The sequence below is a fragment of the Buceros rhinoceros genome, unplaced genomic scaffold, assembly GCF_000710305.1.
Source record: "Buceros rhinoceros silvestris isolate BGI_N320 unplaced genomic scaffold, ASM71030v1 scaffold23827, whole genome shotgun sequence".
NCBI lineage: Eukaryota > Metazoa > Chordata > Aves > Bucerotiformes > Bucerotidae > Buceros > Buceros rhinoceros.
Window position 1 is genome coordinate 38,072 of NW_010420992.1, and position 18,208 is coordinate 56,279.

General features: G+C 36.4%; 1 protein-coding gene across 1 annotated transcript in view; it reads left to right on the plus strand.

The window, feature by feature from the left end:
- RPGRIP1L (RPGRIP1-like) overlaps positions 1-18,208 on the plus strand; it is a 66,611-nt gene that overhangs the window by 33,860 nt on the left and 14,543 nt on the right. Inside the window, exons 17-23 of the mRNA XM_010139510.1 lie at positions 1-48; positions 3,645-3,856; positions 4,738-4,821; positions 6,429-6,500; positions 8,065-8,224; positions 9,333-9,430; positions 17,419-17,602. The exon at positions 1-48 is cut by the window's left edge and continues 5 nt beyond it. Coding sequence (XP_010137812.1) covers positions 1-48; positions 3,645-3,856; positions 4,738-4,821; positions 6,429-6,500; positions 8,065-8,224; positions 9,333-9,430; positions 17,419-17,602 — 858 coding nt within the window. The remainder of the gene's footprint in view (positions 49-3,644; positions 3,857-4,737; positions 4,822-6,428; positions 6,501-8,064; positions 8,225-9,332; positions 9,431-17,418; positions 17,603-18,208) is intronic.

Sequence of the window (18,208 nt, forward strand, 5' to 3'; positions counted from 1 at the left end):
AAGCCAGTGTGCCTCTCATTTCTTTAGCACATGACAGATCTATCTCAGGTAAGAATTAGACTTCTCTAATGTTAACAAAATCTTCACTTCCTGTTCCATATCTCTTCAAATCTGTTTAAGAATCAAACTAAAGAAAGACTCTATAGAGGAATCTGCACAGGCTGGATCAATGGTCTAAGACCAGCTGTATGAAGTTCAACAAGGCCAAGTGCCAGGTCCTGCACTTGGGTCATAACAACACCCTGCAGGCTTAGGGAAGTGTGGCTGAAAACCGCTCAGTGGAAAAGGCTGGCTGACAGCAGCTGAACATGAGTGAGCAGTGTGCCCAGGTGGCCAAGAAGGCCACTGGCATCCTGGCTTGTATCAGCAATGGTGTGGCCAGCAGGAGCAGGGAAGTGATTGTGCCCCCATACTCAGCACTGATGAGGCCACACCTCAAATACTGTGTCCAGTTTTGGGTCCTTCACCACAAGAAGGACACTGAGGTGCTGGAGTCCAGAGCATCTGGCATCCTGGCTTGTATCAGCACTAGTGTGGCCAGGAGGAGGGAGGTGATTGTCCCCCTGTACTCAGCTCTGGTGAGGCTGCACCTTGAATACTGTGTCCAGTATTGGGCTCCTCTACTTCAAGAAGGACGTTGAGGTGCTGGAGTATGTCCAGAGAAGGGCAACAAAGCTGGTGAAGGGTCTAGAGCACAAGCGAGGTGAGGAACAGCTTAGGGAGCTAAGGATGTTTAGTCTGGAGGAAAGGAGGCTCAGGGGAGACCTTCTCGCTGTTGACAACTACCTGGAAGGAGGTTTTAGTGAAGTGGGGACTGGTCTGTTCTCCCAAGTAAAACATGATAGGACAAGAGAAAATGTCCTCAAGTGGCACCAGGGGAGGTTTAGGCTGGATCTTAGGAAAAATATTAGGAAAAATTTCTTCACTGAAAGGGTTGTTAAACATTGCCCAGGTGAACTCCGCATCCCTGGAGGGATTTAAAAGTTGTGTGGGTGTGATGCTGAGGGACATGGCTTAGTGGCAGACCTGGCAGTGTTAGGTGAACAGTTGTTAAATGTCTTCTCTAACCTAAATGATTCTAGGATCCTAAAAAGCCCATATAATTCGTCTGCTATTCTGGTCTGACACAATTTTGAACTCTAATGAAATTCTGGAAAGAGATTGTGCATCTCGGTGTTGCTGAAGTCATGGCTAGTGAAAAGTCTGTGTCAGAGCTCTGAAACCGATGAATGGTGTTTTAGTATAAACATTAAACTTCAAACATTAGAGAAAGAAAAGACCAAGGGAGAGAAGAAGTTTTGAATATTTCTTGTTTACTATGATAATATTAACAGTGTTCCAGCATTGTTGCATTTTTAACTCAGATTTTAAAGTGGTGGTTTTTTTCGTGATTGTCCATCAGATGCAAGAAATCTGAACAGAACGTCTGTACCTTACAGGGTGGATTGCAATAGCAGGATTTTTTTTTTTTCCTCATGACATTTTCTGAGATTTAAGAAAAAGATATTAATATTTTCTTTAGAATCCACAAGTTCAAAAAAAACAAAATAAATACTTTAATCAAAGGAAACTGGTGTCCAAACATTCATTTCTCATGGTCCTAACAAGGAGGAAAATTCTTCTAAATCTCTTTTTTGTTCTCTATACTGGCACAGGTATGGAATAATTATGATTCGATAAATACTTATCATTGGGATGCTGCATCAGGCTAGCACTGACTAAATTTAATTGCTAATTAATTACTGGGGTTTTCTTTTTCTTAGCATTGTAGTAATCTGTTTCATCTGTTTTTTGCCACTGTTTCTTGCCTTGAGCAGCTTACCAAATTTACCAGTTGTATTTCTCACAATAGTACATTCTGAGTATCTTTTATTATGAGGTAGAGAGACCCTGTTAGTCTTGACATCAGGTGGGAGAGGGCAGCCAAAGCCTGACTTTTAAAATGTCCTGCTTTCATAACTGACAAGATATCTGTAGAACAAAGATAGATGTCTTGGAATAGCTCTTGAAAAGAAAAAAATCAAGTGTTTCTCTCTGGTTCAAACATAACCTAGAAATATTTGATATCTTCTTTTACTGGTACTTTTTATGTTCTGATAAAAAAATGTTTCCTGGCATATACATACTTTTTCCCACTTCCTTTTCTTCTGATGTTGCTGCTGCTTCTTTTTTCAGGACTGGTGTGCTAATTTGAAACATGGTTTCTTCCTCTGCACGGCTTCATTTTTTTTCTCTTTAGTTTCCTTATCTAGTTTTGGCTAATGTGCAATTAAAATAAATTATAAAATTAACATGAGAAACCAGCCTCTTTGGGGAAAAAAACAGATCAAGAGCTACACTTGGAATCTTAGAATCATTGTCAACTGGAACTCCTGATATGATCTAGCCCAACCTCCTGACCCAGTTGCTGAGAACTTTGCCAAGTTAAATTTTGAGTATCCCAAAGGGCAGAGATCTAGTTCCTGTCTGGTCAGCCTGTTCCAGCGTTTGATCATCCTCATAATAACAACCGTTTCTTTACAGAGCTGGAATTTCCCATGTTCTACCTTGCCTGAAGGGCTGTCCTCCTTCTGCTGTGCACCTCTGGTTCTGTCCTCTCCACACCCTCCTATTCGGGGGCAATAAGATCCCCTCTGAGCCTTCTCTTCTGAAGGTTGAACAAACCATTTCTTTCCACATCTCCGATGTCATATGCTCCAATGCCTTGAAGCTCTTCGTAGCTCTCCACTGGACCTGCTCCAGAATGTCAGTGTCTTACTCATGCTGGAGAGGCCAAAACTGGACACAGTATTCCAGATGCCATCTCAGAGGTGTCGAATAGAAAAAGTACGAAAGTTCCCTGGACCTGCTTCTCTGCGTTCTTGCTAACGCAGGCCAGGGTGCAGTTGGCATGCTTTGCTGCGAAGACACAGCTTGGCTGGCATGTGTTATTTTTGTCAAACAGGGCCATCTCTCTCTTCTGCAAGGCTGTTTGTGGCCAGTGAACCCCCAGCCTGTGGACTGCTTGGGGCTGGGGATGATGCAGGATGTACAATTTGCTTTTTTTGAACTTCATGAGGTTTCCATCAGCCTGTTTTTCTGCTCTGGGAGTAGCAGCCTTCAGCTGCTCCCTGTGAGTTCATATCAGTTATAAATTTACTATTGGGTTTATAATATAAAAGCTACTTAACGATTATTTCATTGTCAACTATAAGACATTAACAAAAATTTAAAATATGATTCTATAATTATCCCACAGAAATGGACGATAGAAAACTTGCAAGTGAATTTAGTGTGTTTCTTCTTCGTAAAACATTTAGCAACTTGCAGATTTTTAAAATCCTTCTATTTTCTTATCAGAAGTTAGTAAAACATAGAAATGTTTTAGTTAGATCTTTTGAAAGATGTCAATAAGAGTTATTATTTCTGGTGTTGGATTATCCGAGAAACCCACAGGCCATCAGACAAACTCAGTAAGCCCTTCTGAATGTCTGCAGTGATATACTGGATATATTTGGATCTACAAACCTCAGTATTCTGACACTATTTAGCTTCTAAAATGAGTACAATTAAGTTACTTAATCCCTGAATCCCATTTAGTTTTGCAGTGCATTTTCTTGTATAGTATAAGATAATTTAGACAAGATTTGCATTTTCGCTTTCAGGTACTTTTGAACTAATGGATTCTGAAAGACGGGCTGCTGGTACCATCACAGCTGAATTAAAATGGAAGTCTGTCTACCTACCTCCAAGTGGATTGACAATGGCTGCAGACTTAGGGGACTACATTCAAAATGAGAAGTCAATGCTAACTAAATTACGAGCAGAGGAAAAAATGCAGACTCCAGCCCTGCCTCCTTTTACTTCATCAGTGACAGTAAGTAATTTAACAAACTCGCAGAAGGTAAGAGATAGAAAAGACCTATTACAGCAGGTCATTTAGTTCTGTGGTGACAGGATTTGTCCTTACTGTAAAATAATGCATAGTACAAATATTTCATATAACCACCATCTTCAACTTCCTCTGGGAAGCGAAATCTTTCTTGTGTCCAAAATTTTCAAGTCTTTTGTAGTGGTAGATAATTGGTAGCAAAAGGATAGGGAGAAAATAACAAACATTAAATGTCTTCCCTATATATTCAGTGCTTATTAATTCTCTTTCTCATATAGATGTCCTACCTAAAATGTAGTCACGTTTGTGCAACTTCTAAGCTACAGCTGAATTTTAAGACAGTCATGAAATCAGCTATTGTTTTTGTGGTCGCTTAAACTCAGACATAACTCGGCCAGTTGGGGTAGCTTTGAGCTGAAAGAATTTTCAAGCAGCCAGCCCCAAGCTGTAGGTACAGGTCGTAGGTGTATCTGCACCACACCCATTGTTATGCTGGTGCCTGGAGCATGGTGCCAAGATACCCAACAGCTTCTTAAAAATCACTCATAAATTAAAAGTAGCGTAAGGATTTTTTTTGTGTGTATAAAAATCAGTCAAAATGGCAGATAATTTCTACCTTCATCAAGAGACTAAATCATGAAGAGTAATAAACCACTTTTCTTTATTATGTTTTGTCTTTCCTATTATAACATCATGACAGAAATACTTCTGGATCATTTTGTGAATTTTGCCACTATTGCCAGTATCGTTTCCGTGTTACAGTTCTCCGAAGGGAATGGCATGAGGAATATCTCTCAAAATTTGCTGTAAAACAAGATGTGAGAATATGGCAATGAACAGTCTTAACTGTATTCATTTTATTACAGAAACCAACACCCAAACCCAGGCAGCATGCAGCTCAAGCAGACAAGAAAGTATCTTTTCAGGATCTTAGCACAACGCAAATTCAAGTAAGTGTTAAATATCTTGCTTGTGCGTGTTGAAGCAAGAAGGGCTGCTTGTGTCTAAGAATGGGCAATTTGCAGAGCTAATAATCAAGAACGCTCAATTACTTTAGCAGCACAAGACTGGGATGTCTGCGGCAATAAATGATAGTGTGGTACTGCATATATGTGGGGGATACAATACAGGGATGTTTGCGTGACTCCCTCAGAATCGCTTGCTATCTTCCACGGTTTACAAGCGTCAGATTTGATAGACTTAGGGCAGGTTCTAGCAGGACCAATCAGCTGTCTCTGCACTGTGCTTCTCAGCTCTCCGGGTTATGAATTACAGCGTGTTTGTACAGTGTACCACTTCCACAGGCACATAAATGGCTCTGCAGAAACCAGCTTGATCCAAACAGATCCTGAGTAGTGTGCTAACGAGACGCTATTTGGCACAGTTCAGAGTCACCTCTCAAATCCCTGTAATCTCAGGTTTATCGGCCAAGATTACACATGCTGTGAAAACAGTTGCACTTCTGAACCCATTGTGTGCATCCTTTCAGGCTCTAGCAGAGTCTGCATGGAACTAACTTGAACATACCTGCTGCGTGGTGTAAATTTGCATTTGATCTTGGATAACCTGCCTTCCGAGTACTAGGAATAGGCTGTATTTACTCTTTTAGTTAAATCAAATAAATTAGGTTTTTAACAGCTAGTTATAAAAGGTTGTAAGTATTATTATTAGTTAAAAATATTATGTTGTATTGATTAAAAATCAGCTGTGATAGGAGTTTTTTTATTTGTAAATGTCTTGATTGGATTTAGGTTTTGAAATGCTAACAAGATCCGTGTTCAATTCATAGCTGCTTCTGCAGTTGTTTAGTTTACCATGGCTAGAACTTTGTTATGAACCCTATGGTATAGACAGCAAAGAAGTTAATCTCGTATTTGTTAATCTTGTATTTGTTAATTGCTGGGGGTGGAAAGTCAAATAGCAGTAAAATCAAATCTTTTGAGAGCTTAGATGTGGAAAACTGTAGCATTAGCCATATAGTTAGGCACACAACGTCTCTTCAGCTGTCCAAACAGTAACTTTGGAACAAAGTTTGACAATTTTTCACAAACTAGGATTTTCTGCGCGATACAGCTCCTTCAGAAGTCTTTATTACTGGGTGTGCAGCTCCCCTAACTGTTTTAAAAATCCAGGCCTCACTGTCTGGTTAGAGACAAAAGTACTGCTAGAACTAAATAATGAAATAGCTGGGGCTTCTCCAATGTCTAAATCTTGTGGTCAAAAGGCAAGAGAGCGTCTGTGCAAGAGAATTAAAAGTTCAGCGGATTGCAATGGCACAGAAACAGTCTGTTTCATTTTCCTCATCATTTTCTGAATAGCAGAGAATATTAATGTGACACATGCCAGTGCAAATAGTTATTTTCAGAAAAGGCGAAAGGAATTGTCCAGCCTCATAGGTAGAAGCTATAGCAGAGGATAGAAGCGGTAACGCTTATGCAGGGAAGCAAAGGAGGACATAATTTCCTGTCCAAATGCTTCTCCACCAGTACATTTATATCTGCTTTTGTGCATCTCTACTATATACTAAAGGCTTCCCCTTATTTTACCCATAACTTAGGGCTCTGTTGTTGAGAATAACATGGAACTTGCACAGAAGATGAAGACTTCAAGTGTTCTGAGTGTTTCAGAGGTATGAGATTATTCAGGTCTTGCAGTTTTATTTAATATATTGCATTTGAATTCTATGTGTATGTTACTTCTTTAGAGTCATGCATCAAAAAATAAACTACGGTAAAGTATGATCTCAAAAACTTCTCTGAAATATGAAAAAAATGATTCCTTGTGATGACAATCTTTTTGTGGCCACTAGAAAAGAAAGGAGGAATATCTCTATTTCCTTCTGTGTTTGGGTAAAGTTTATTTTGTCTTCCCTCTAAAAATTACCATTATATAGTGGGGGGAAATGAAGAAGAAATGGAGTAACTTGAGAATATAGTTGAATATGTAGCTTTCCAAGGAGAACAGAAGTGTTAAGTATTGTCCAAAGTGTTAAAAATGGTCCAAAAGGTTGTGAAAGTAAGTTGTTGCAGGTAGGGGAACTGTAATTTCTAGTGGAGCAACATAACATTTAATTACTGGCTCTTATTTCCCTTTCACTTTTCTCCTTTGAAGCTCATCTGGGGCTTTGATTGAGAAGTTAAGTCTTCTTTCCAGCACATGAAGTAGTATTGGTCAGGTAGAATAATCAGAAAGTATTCTCTCTCCAAAAATTTTATCCTCAAAATGCAACTTGGTCACTGAAGGAATTAAAAAGAATGGCCATTGTCTAAAACAGTGATTATGATGCATCTTCTATGCCAAGGAGGAGCACGAGTCATAAAGTCAGTTTTCTATGACTTGAAAACTTCAAGGATAGCCTTTATTTATAGACTGAGGCTCGTGAGTGTTTATTGACATTGCTTTGCTTTGCGTGGCTGCAGATGTATTAGAATAGAAATAACCCTTTAGGTCCTGTTTTAGAAAACCTGGGTGTTCTGTGGACAGCTGAACGTTGTCTCATGGGTTCTGAGGTGGGAGGGGAAGTATGAGTGTCTCTGTGGAAAATTCAGTCCTAGAAGAGATTTGTTGGTTGATAAATAATGCATGGCTCTCCAGCAAATTTCCATGGAAGAATCCATGTCTGTAATGTTATATCCATTGATGAGGTATTATTCTGTGAGGTTGTACTCAGAGAAAGAAGGGAGTAAGAATACTTCAGAGTAAGTTATGCTCTAAAGGTATTTTACCTTAGGGAACACGTTTGTGTTTTGTAGCAAAGCCGATTCTTTTATATGATTTTAGTTTGCTTTTGAAACAGAAAATACTGTATAATTTAAGTTATGAGATTGCCAACCGAGTAAGGTTGGTTTCTTTTAAACTAAATCTTGTAGAACTGAAAGAGCTGAAATATAAATGAATCTGGAAATCTAACAGGCTGTATGCATGTTGACAGGTACCAAATGATTATAATAGTTGTGTTTTCACAAATATACATCGTTAGAGAATTGTCTTTCTACTGTATCAATTATTTGTTACTGCAGTTGACAAGTCCTCATTTTTCCTGTGCGGCATAAGCGATATAATTGTTTAAAGGCTATGTATAATGAATGGGAGCCGTAACTCTTCAAGTTGTGAACTGCAGTAACTTTTGCTATTCGAGGAGTGTTACAAAGACGCTACATTTATCTATTTTTATACAGCATGTGGTACGTGAGGTTAAAGAAGAAAGGCTAGCAGATAAGGTGAAGGAGATTGGTGAAGAAATGGAACAAGAAAAAGAAGACCTCTCACATCTGTCAGAGGGGCAGTTAGCCGACCAAAGCTCTCTCACTTCTGGAGATGAGACAGAAATAACTGAAGAATTGGAACCAGAAGGTAGAATTCATTTTTATGAATAAGTAAATGTATTTTCTTAATAAATCTATGTCTCTTTCCATTTTCTCAAGCATTTCTTACTAGCAGTGGGAGCTGCCTCATTATGAGAAGCTTCATGACAGAAATGATATTCTGGTGTACTTTATAGCTGAAGCTGGGCGGTGGATATGGTGGTGTTATATTCTTCCCAAATGGAAACTGTATTGTAATTGAATGCAAAAATCTGGTATCTGACCTAGATTCATAAAATATTAAAGGAAACCTGGCTTCTATTTTAAATGTCTTTATATTCTCCCTTAGAACTATGCTGTTCTAAAGACTATTTAATGAATATGCTCCTTTTGTCTGCAGATAACAGCCAATGCTGATATTGGAAATCCTTTCAGACAGTGAGAGGGGTAGTGTGTCTTATCACATCTGTGACATAAAGTTGTTAGAGGCAGATTTATTTAAAGATTATTAAAGCCGAGTCATCCTGTTCCACCTCCGAGCTTAAACTGTTTATCACTGAAAGAAACCAAGTCCATGATACCAAGTTTAAAGTAAAAGCACAAGCAGGATGCTAAAATTTTATGTTCAGTCGTTTGCAGCTTCTGCATAAGAATTCATTAGAATGATTGAAAAATCATGATGCTGAATCCCTGTTGTGTTTCTAAGTAATTTACTCCAGAGAAAAAAGACCTGAAAGCTGTAGACAATAATCCACCTGCATACAGAACCATTTACTTTTTTTAAAAAAGGTACATTTTTCTTTACATGTGTGTGGTGTTACATGCAGGCAGAGGAAATCCACAAATTCAGACCATATTCTTAGGTAAAGCTAACTGTTGTTCATACTGCAGTTCATCACAGGACTTACATCATTCCACTCATCAGCTTTCATCTGGGAAACATTACATTTTTAGCAAACAGAAAAAAATGCAGTTTAGATGACTTCTCAGGTCATTGATTTGCCAATGTTATTGTTCTGCAAGGAAGAGAAGATTTATCTGGCACTTGTACTTTATTTATTAGAAAAGCAAAGATATTGCTATCAGGTTTCTCAGCAAGTCTCAGGTGGTCTACAAATATGGGGGGGTTAACTACATTGATTTGGGTTTTTTTCCAGATCAAGGTGATAGACAAGAAAAGGAGGGTGTTGAATCAATAATAACTGACAGTGATGACTGCATTGTTTCAAGTCCACTATCCAAGAACATTAAAAAGGTGAGTCAGGGTGTTTATGGCATTTATTTGGTAAGTAAAAAAAAAAAAAAAAAAAAAAAAAAAAAAAAAAAAAATTAAGCCTAGTGTCCTCTAAGTGTAGCTTTGCTATATCTAAGGCACTTTAAATCAGCATATGTTTTCCTCTTTCCAGTTCAGATAGACATCCCATCACAGAAAAAGGTTAACCTGACCATATTGTGCATGTGATTCATAGGTGCTTTTTGAATGGGGAAATTTGTTGTCATCCTTTCTGTTACTCAGAAGTAGCCATTTCTAATCAGTTACAATCTGAATTCAAATTCTAGTCCTGCACAACATCTCCCTCACAAAAGATAACTGTTATAATGTGAATGTCTAAAGAGCAGTGTCGTCTTGTTTAGTCATACCTGTTGCCTTTATGTGGGAAAATGTGCTTTTCTGCCTCTTCCAGTGCTTTCTGAGGAAGGGGAGTAGGCCTATAGTAAACCTACAATACTTAGCTACCCACTGTGTTTCATCCCATTGTGTTGAAATAGCAATTGTATAAGCTTGAGGTTGTTAATAACATGCAAACTTGCACTTGTTTCCTAGTTCGTCCACATAGATTGCATTTTATTCCTGACATCCCAAGAGTGTCAGAACTGAACATCAGTTTTCAATAAAGTTTGTACATGTACGGTACCCAATCACTGCAGTGTACTTACTATTCTATTACTAGTTGTGGGCATGTACAGTAGTAGTGTTCTCTTGACTTGTTCTTAAAACCAGCAATAATGAGCCTGAAGTCATATATACAAAATAACACAGTAAAATAAATATTTAGAAAATTTACTTTGAACAGTGTTCCAGTAGAATTATTCTCTAAGAAAACTACTTTTAGATCTAACATTGACTGAACAACCTTAAATATAAAATAGCACGAAAAATTGTTTAAAATTCTTCTGTGGTCTGTCAGCCCTCTTTTAAAGGAACAAGGCTGTACTTTTATAGCCTATCAGTCTTAACTTCTTTTAATGTTCTGCAGTGTGATAGCCTAGAGGTAGTGATTTTTTTTTTTTTTTTTTTTTTTTTTTTTTTTTTTTTTTTTTTTTTTTTTTTTTTTTTAATCCCCTGTTTTTAACACATCAGGCTGTGTGACATCTTACAAAGTAACTAGCAACAAGAGGCAATGCTGAAGTATGGGAACTATGGTTCCTTTCTTTTAGCTGTAGAAGGGATTTAGAAATGCTATCACTATAGATATGCAGCAGAAAGGTACAGAAGGTACTGTTGAAGACATAATTGCATTGTTCCTATGTAAAACATTAAAAAATGATTTTGAGGACTAAAATGACTGCTACTTGTCACCATTAAGTCAAACTATAATACGGTTGATCTATACAGTTCTAGTCATCCTGTATTTTTTGATATCAAAATTATTCCAGAATACTTCTGAGAGGATTTTGAGTGTAGATTCACTTCTGTTTCATTAATTCCTACCTCTCTCCATTGATCTGTTCCTTTGGTAACAAAGTGCATGTGCAGGAAGGGTAGATAAGACAACAAAAGCTATAAACTATTAAAGCAACATGTTTGATACAAATTGAATTTTAAAAATAGGGGTTGGTATATTTGAAATCTGGGGTTAATTATAGAACACAGCATGTGAAAATTGTGATTGAGTTTGTATTTTTTTAAGATTAGAAATCACTGCCTTTTATCATGCAAGATAAATATCCTGCTGGTAATCAAACACTGTAAATAAGGCTTGTGATTTTCAGAGATCGCTATGCTAATTATCCTATAAATCTGAGTTGTGTGCCAAACTGTTTAAGCCGTTTAAGATCATACTGTTTCTTTTCTGCATGTTGCAAATTAGACAGTTCATGGTTATTTCTTAGATATGTTGATCATAAAGGGTATCTAACAGATTTTCCACTACTTAGCTGTACCACTTGCTTCTTTCTCTTTTCTTCTTGTCTATGATGTATAATTAATCATAGATTACTTCATTTTGTTTCATTTCATTTACAACATTTATGAGCTTCACTTTGTCGGTATGAAATGCTTGTCCCCTTCTTTCCTTTCCAAAGTGGCGTAATTAGTGTTAGCATCTTTTTTAACAGGCTACATAAAGTTTAGTGGCTGGATTAAATCAAGTCATTAACATAATGTGCTATACAATTTGCCCCTATCTCTTTTCGTTTCCAGTACATCAAAGTGCCACAGAGTGCCAGTGTAATTGGGCCTTGCTAGCTTGTCAGGTTCAGTCAGGCTGATGGCTGCTGCTTTTACTAAAAAGCTTCCAGGCATGATAATTAATAGAGAAAAGAAGTCTGAGAAATGTAAAAGTTTGGACAGTTCTCTATGAATATTTCATACATTTGAATAATCAGAAGTTAACATTATCAATTTGATGTATAATACATTGATTAAAAGCCTTGTTTCAGATCCTCAAAATAGACATCAAAACTGAGAATTTGCATTTTCTTTGGCATGGTCTTTATATTTAAAAAAAAAATATATGAAAAAAAAATCTTTTCTCCTCCGTCCCCTCCTCCCTCTCACCCCCACATCTACACTTTATTCTTACAGGAGATAATATAGCATTCAGTTATCACAATAAAATTTACTGCTGTCAGCTTCCAAGTTGTCTTAAAATGTGCCCATAAGGCAGTTACTGGCAAAACCAGTCCAGTCAGTGGTGGTCTCGTTTTTTCTATAGGTGTGTTTATGTCTCTTTCTCGTTGTTAATACTGTGAGTGCATTATCTTGCACTAATAGCGGCTTATTGAACACTGTCATTATTAGTTCCTGTAAATTAAGATCTCAGGGCCTAATTAATTTTGGTATGAAGATCTCTCTTGAACACCATTAAAAAGCAATGCCAATTGCTTGTGGTTCTGTTGGTCCGTGAAACACGTTTGGGCAAAGGTGAGAAGACGTAAAGCATGAAGCTCATGTATAGCAAAGCAATAAATACTTTTTATTATGCCTTTTTCATACAATTAGTGCAGTTCCTCCTATGAGAGATCTGCATTCATTGGAAAAAAGAAAATTATTTGGGCATTGTATTGCATTTTTAGATTTTGACTGCCTTGATTTGTCTTTACATTTATTTTCTGCAGGACTTGGGTACCTTTGGTGTACTTCATGGAGATTCCTGAGTGCTCAATGCTGTCCTTAAACTGGCCTGTTCTGGGAATAGCCAATCTGAATGCAGAGAACTAAAATTTTAGCGTTTTAGTATTACCCCATGTTGCTGAGTTGGCTCGATTCTACTGTGCCAGAAACACTAATCCATTGTATTCTCTTGGTCTTCTCTAGACCTAACCTTAGTTGTTTTGTGCTTTTCTTCTGTAAGAAATGGAGGAAGTAAGAGCGCTGCACCAGCATATTTAATAAAACAACAAATAAAATTCATGAAACGTGCACGAGTAAGAAAAAAGTAACTTATTGAGGCTTCGTAGTCAGTATTTCCAAAGGCTGCTGATGGGTCTAAGATTAAAAAGGAGCACTTGCCATTCTCTGGCTTTAAGGTGTTTGTTTGCTATTGTGATCACTGTTAGACAGGACCTGAAGTAAAACAGAAGGTCAGAAGAAGCCAGGAAAGACCTCAGATGTCTTTTGCCACTGATAAAGCTGGAGATGACAGTAGTTTGAATAGGCGGTACACTGAGATGATGGATTTACAACTTCTAGCACTTGTCATATTTGACAAAAGTTTATTAACTTTGAAGTAATAATTAGAAGCATGTACTGTAAATCTTGATGGAAGAACTGACAGAGGAGGGAAAATAATGCCAAAACCCCCAAACACCAGCTTTTAAAATTATTCAAAACAACAGGATCTTAAGTCATTAGGTAGACTATTACTTTTTAGGTAGCAAATTAAATTAATTAGTCAGAGCATTAAATTAAATCAAAAGATTAACTTAGGGCTGAGTGCATAATCCCACAGGAGAAGCATCACATGGAGCCGTTTTTAACCTGGGCAGTCGTATTTCTTCATGATTAGGAATATGAATGCTCTCCATTGCTTACTTAAGAGACTATATTTATCAGAGCTGCTCATTGACATGGAGTCAGTTACCAGGAGAAAGGAATATTTCTAACTGGAGGCCTAAAAATCAAAGGATGGGATCTGAAACTGAATTTGAGTTTTCATTAGCTGCAATATATCTCACCAAGCATAATTTTTTTCACACTGTGGGCGATATGAGAGAATCAAATTCCATTCATTTCCATATTGTCCCCACACAGTTCTACAATGGCAGGGGCTGGGGGACACGACAGTATCAAATATTAAGTATTAAAGCTCTAAATTAAAAGAACAACTGTATTAAATTAAAAGAACAACTGTATTTGATATATTTTTTTCACTACCAATGCACTCTTTCACAGCTGAAAATGCTATACTGATGCTTCTGCTTTCTTCCCATACTAAGGGTAATTTTTCTCAGTAGATCAACTTTCAAATACAGATTTTTAAAATTGAATTTATTTTTTGAATCAAACCAGAAGCCTATGATCTACATATGGAAACCTACATGCGTAGATATATACAAAAGCAGAAATCCTACTAGATTTGTGTAGTTCTTCACACAGTGCTCCTATTCATTTAATCTTACTTCTGTAACTTAAATGTTGACGTGTATTTGCATACCAAAAAGGTACAGATAAACACTTCTTTTTATCGAGTCTTTCATGTTTATTTGCTTAAGGATCATGCTTCCTTTTGAAACAAAGCGTAATTGTAACTTCAGAGAACATTTGAATTAATTGTGTGTCTAGTTGGTACTGATGTAATTAACGGCTTTGAGATTTGATAAAGTAGGTATTTGTAGGAGTAAAGGAGAAAAGCATAAATAATTTTGAGCATTGGTAAAGACAGAATTCAAGTAGGTCTTAAGGTTAAGAAGTTTCCTTTAAGTTTTTTCAAGAGCAGTATGTTAGTTAAAACTGTGGATGTAAAAAAAATAGGAGCATCATTTACATTTTTCCTGTAAGCAAGGCATTTTCAATGCTGCTGTTCTGGGCAGAAAAAACAAACTCTTTCTGTGTAAAACACTTAATTTTGTGGAATACTATCAGGGACCGTTTGAGTCAATTGAAATTTTATTATTCGCATCAAAGTCTTAGACTTTTATTGTGACCAAAAAGGAAATTGAAATATGGAATATGCGGTGTCATGAAGATGGCAGTCAAGACTTTCTATCATTAAAAGAAAGCTTTTTTTAATCTCAGTAATCAGAAAGATGAGGAAAGTCCTATTGAGACTTCAAATTCTGACATCATGTCCAATACCTTTAGTACTTTAGCTAATTCTAAAGCTTGTTGAAGCAGTTCAGTGATTCTTCCAAATCTCTGGATGGTGTTAATTACAAAGAGTCAGTATTAAATGGTAAAAGAAAGAATATTGACATAGACAAAGTATCTTGCACAAGTTTTGTTTTACTCTCTTTAAGCGAAATCACTGAACCAGTTTCTCAGAATGCTCTGAAAGCATTTAGTATTCTTTATTTCAATATGTGTGTCCAGTCTCTCCATTAGAGGAAATTTCACATGTTTTGTTTTAAATACTAAATGTAAAGACTAATTTTATTCCCAGCGAAGTAGAATGATTTGTGGGAAGTAATTGGTCATGACAAACTACCCATTTTTCATTTGAATAGTAGCTAACAAATGAGACCAAGGCTTAAAAAAAAACCAGCTTAGGAAAAGATTTAAATAACATGCCTCACTCTGCATCGTGGAAATATAAATGGTTGTTTAAAAATTAATTCCTATCATATATTGGATGCTACATATATTTTCAGCCCGGCTACATAATATGAGCAGGTTTGTATTAGTAGTGAAATATGGCATGCTGGCCACCCTGTTCTTAAGCAGTTCTGTATTTTTTATTTGTAAATATATTTTCTATCAGCTTATGTTCTCCTTTATGTATGCTGTGCTCACGTTTAGTATTAATAAAACCAGCCCTTAAAATATTCTTGACTGTTAAGCTCTAAAGTAATTTATTTTATTTTATTACAATTTTCTAATAGTACAACTCAGGTATTTGCTTCCTTGTAAGTTAGAAAGCAGAATACCTGGATTTATCCTGCTATCATTGAGAAATTCTAATATTCTTTGCCTACGGTATGCAATTACAAGTGTTAAGTATGTCAAACGAATTTTAAGATATGTAAAAGGAATACTCTATAATACAGAATGTTGTACTTGGACTTGATTCGTAAACTACGGTCTGTGTACAAACTAGCCTGACATAGCTGCTAAATACTTTGGGGCGAACAAAACAGCTCCGCATATCACTTTAAATACAGATGCTGATACATCTGTTCAGCGCAAGAAGAAAAGAGTTGTTTCTGAAGTAAAATTAGACAATAGAGCCAATTTCATTTTTTATGCATGTGAATGTAGAGTGCTTGAGGTTATTAGTTGAAACTCAGTAACCTTTCCAGGCTTTCATCTCTTTCTTTTCAAATTTGAATATGAAAAGCATATTCAAGTCAAAGACCATCACTTTAATGACATTTGGCAGTCATTTGATTTATTAGATTTTAGAAAAAAAAATTTCTTTTAAATATTTCATCATTCTATGCTAATCCCAGTAATATTGCCAGCTGAAGCCGTGTACCTGTATTAGTGGAGACAGAATGGTGTGGAATTTTCTCTGTCATCCTAGTAAAATTTCCATGAATCTACTGAATAATAAAACATCCTTATTGAAATATTCAGATTTGGGTTTTTAGTTAAAGTGTCTTAGGATACATAATAAAAGGAAATGTCTCTTGAAAGGAGGGGGTAAAATTACTTCATCAAATATTGAAAGGGCATGACAGAAATGGAAATTGTTCCATATGATGGATATTTTTACAATAGGATACACCTGCTTTTCTGTTCAATTATATAATTTGCCTGAAAAAATACAAGCTATCTCCATAATAAATTAGAACATTGACTTGCTGTTCTAACACTAAATCTAGAAAGCTGATCTTTTGAATATGAATATTTGAAGTTTACAATCAAAAATTGTCAAAGTATTTCCATATAGGGGAAATACTTTTAATATAGTCATGATCTTGAAAAGAAAAAAAAGAAGTAAAAAAAATTTTTTATGACATTTCTGAACTCCAACGTGTTCTGTTTGCTCTTTGAAGAATCTCATCTTTGAATGCTCACCTGTGTACTCCAGTTCTGAAGCTATAGGGGCTTTGCTTTCTTTGAATTACAGAGTTACTGGGGAAATATTTGTGACTTTTTCTGCCAAGGCTGACATACCCACTTAAATACATAAAGCTTATTAAAATGTATCTGTAAACAAATAATACAGACTGCAGAACAGTGTGGAACCATTTCTTAGAAGCAGCAGAAAAATGTCATTTTAGTCCAAATTCAGAAGAAAAAGCTCTGGCGAAGAGCAGGTACTACTTTCATTATCAAATTGTTAATTTTAACTTTTAAATATATAGATAATTTCACTAGAAAAGTGCTGTATATTAAGTTGAATTCCGTATAAAGGCAGTGTTTCTTTACATGCCTAATTCCTTTGAGACTTGATGGGTTTTTATGGAAGTGTTTGTAGCATGGTCTGCAGCAGGCACTGAGTAACAGTTCTCTTTCATTTGGAAAACTGTGGTACCTCGTGTTACTGAGACTTTTTCAAACAGTTACAGCATCACGACGGAAATCTCTTTGCTATGCAGCTAAAAATAATGGCAACTGAAATTTGTGGTTCAGATATCATCTGTACATGAAGGTAACCTTAACCTAATCTTCTCCTGCAGAGCATGACTACGGCAAAAATATTTTCAATACCAACTGTAAATCGGTAGCTGTTGCAACAATATTCTTAACTACAAACCCTGGGGCTTTAGCATCTCGTTGGTTTTACGTCAAAATCAATCAATCGGTGTTAATGATGCAAAATAGCCAATGATTTACGTGTGTGCGTTTATTTTTGTGTTAATACTTGAAGAAACGCAAAATAATTTGTATTATATTTGCTCTTTGTTTTTAAACAGGCAACTGAAAAAATTCGGATTGAAATCATATCACTTGGTCTCACCGAGTCACGAATTTCATCAGATGAAACTATACAGCAGCTGTTTGTAGAGTGCAGATTATACAATTTCCTTGCAGAGGAGACCCCACTGTCACTTCCAAAACCAACAAGTGGGCAGAGGATTCACTACAACTATAGCAATGGTAAGTGTGATGTGTTCCTGAGCCGGCTTGGTTCTCCTCTTCAACTCTCTCTTATGACAACACCTGCCAATAAAGCCTGCTTCCTCTGGCTGTTATATCTGCATTAGCTCTGTACCGATTGTGTTTGTCTATTTCCCAGCTGTTGGGGGAAATACTAAAGGTGGGGGTTAAGAAACGAGCTGAGGATGCAATAATCAAGTATAAAATGAATTATTGAAGTAGGCTTGTGTATGAAATGATAACATTACTATATAGGTAAATAAGCTGCTACCACATAAATTTTAAAATGAGGCTATACAGAACTTAAATTTATGTATTCCTTTTAAAAGAACATGATGAACCAATTTCTCTATCAGTATGTGATGATACAGTAAAAGAAAAACATTCCTTGTGACCAGGTAGAACTAAAATACAGTTTAAAACAGAAAATACGTAGTTGGACTTGATTATCACGTGGGGATACTCAGTGTTCCTTTAATAAGAGCTTTTTGAAATAGGAAGTTATTCAGCCATGTTTAATACTAATACTACTTCCTCCTGTTTACGACTACTAACTAGTCTTTACTTCACAGTACTTACTCCTGCACGTTTCATGTGCTATTCTCT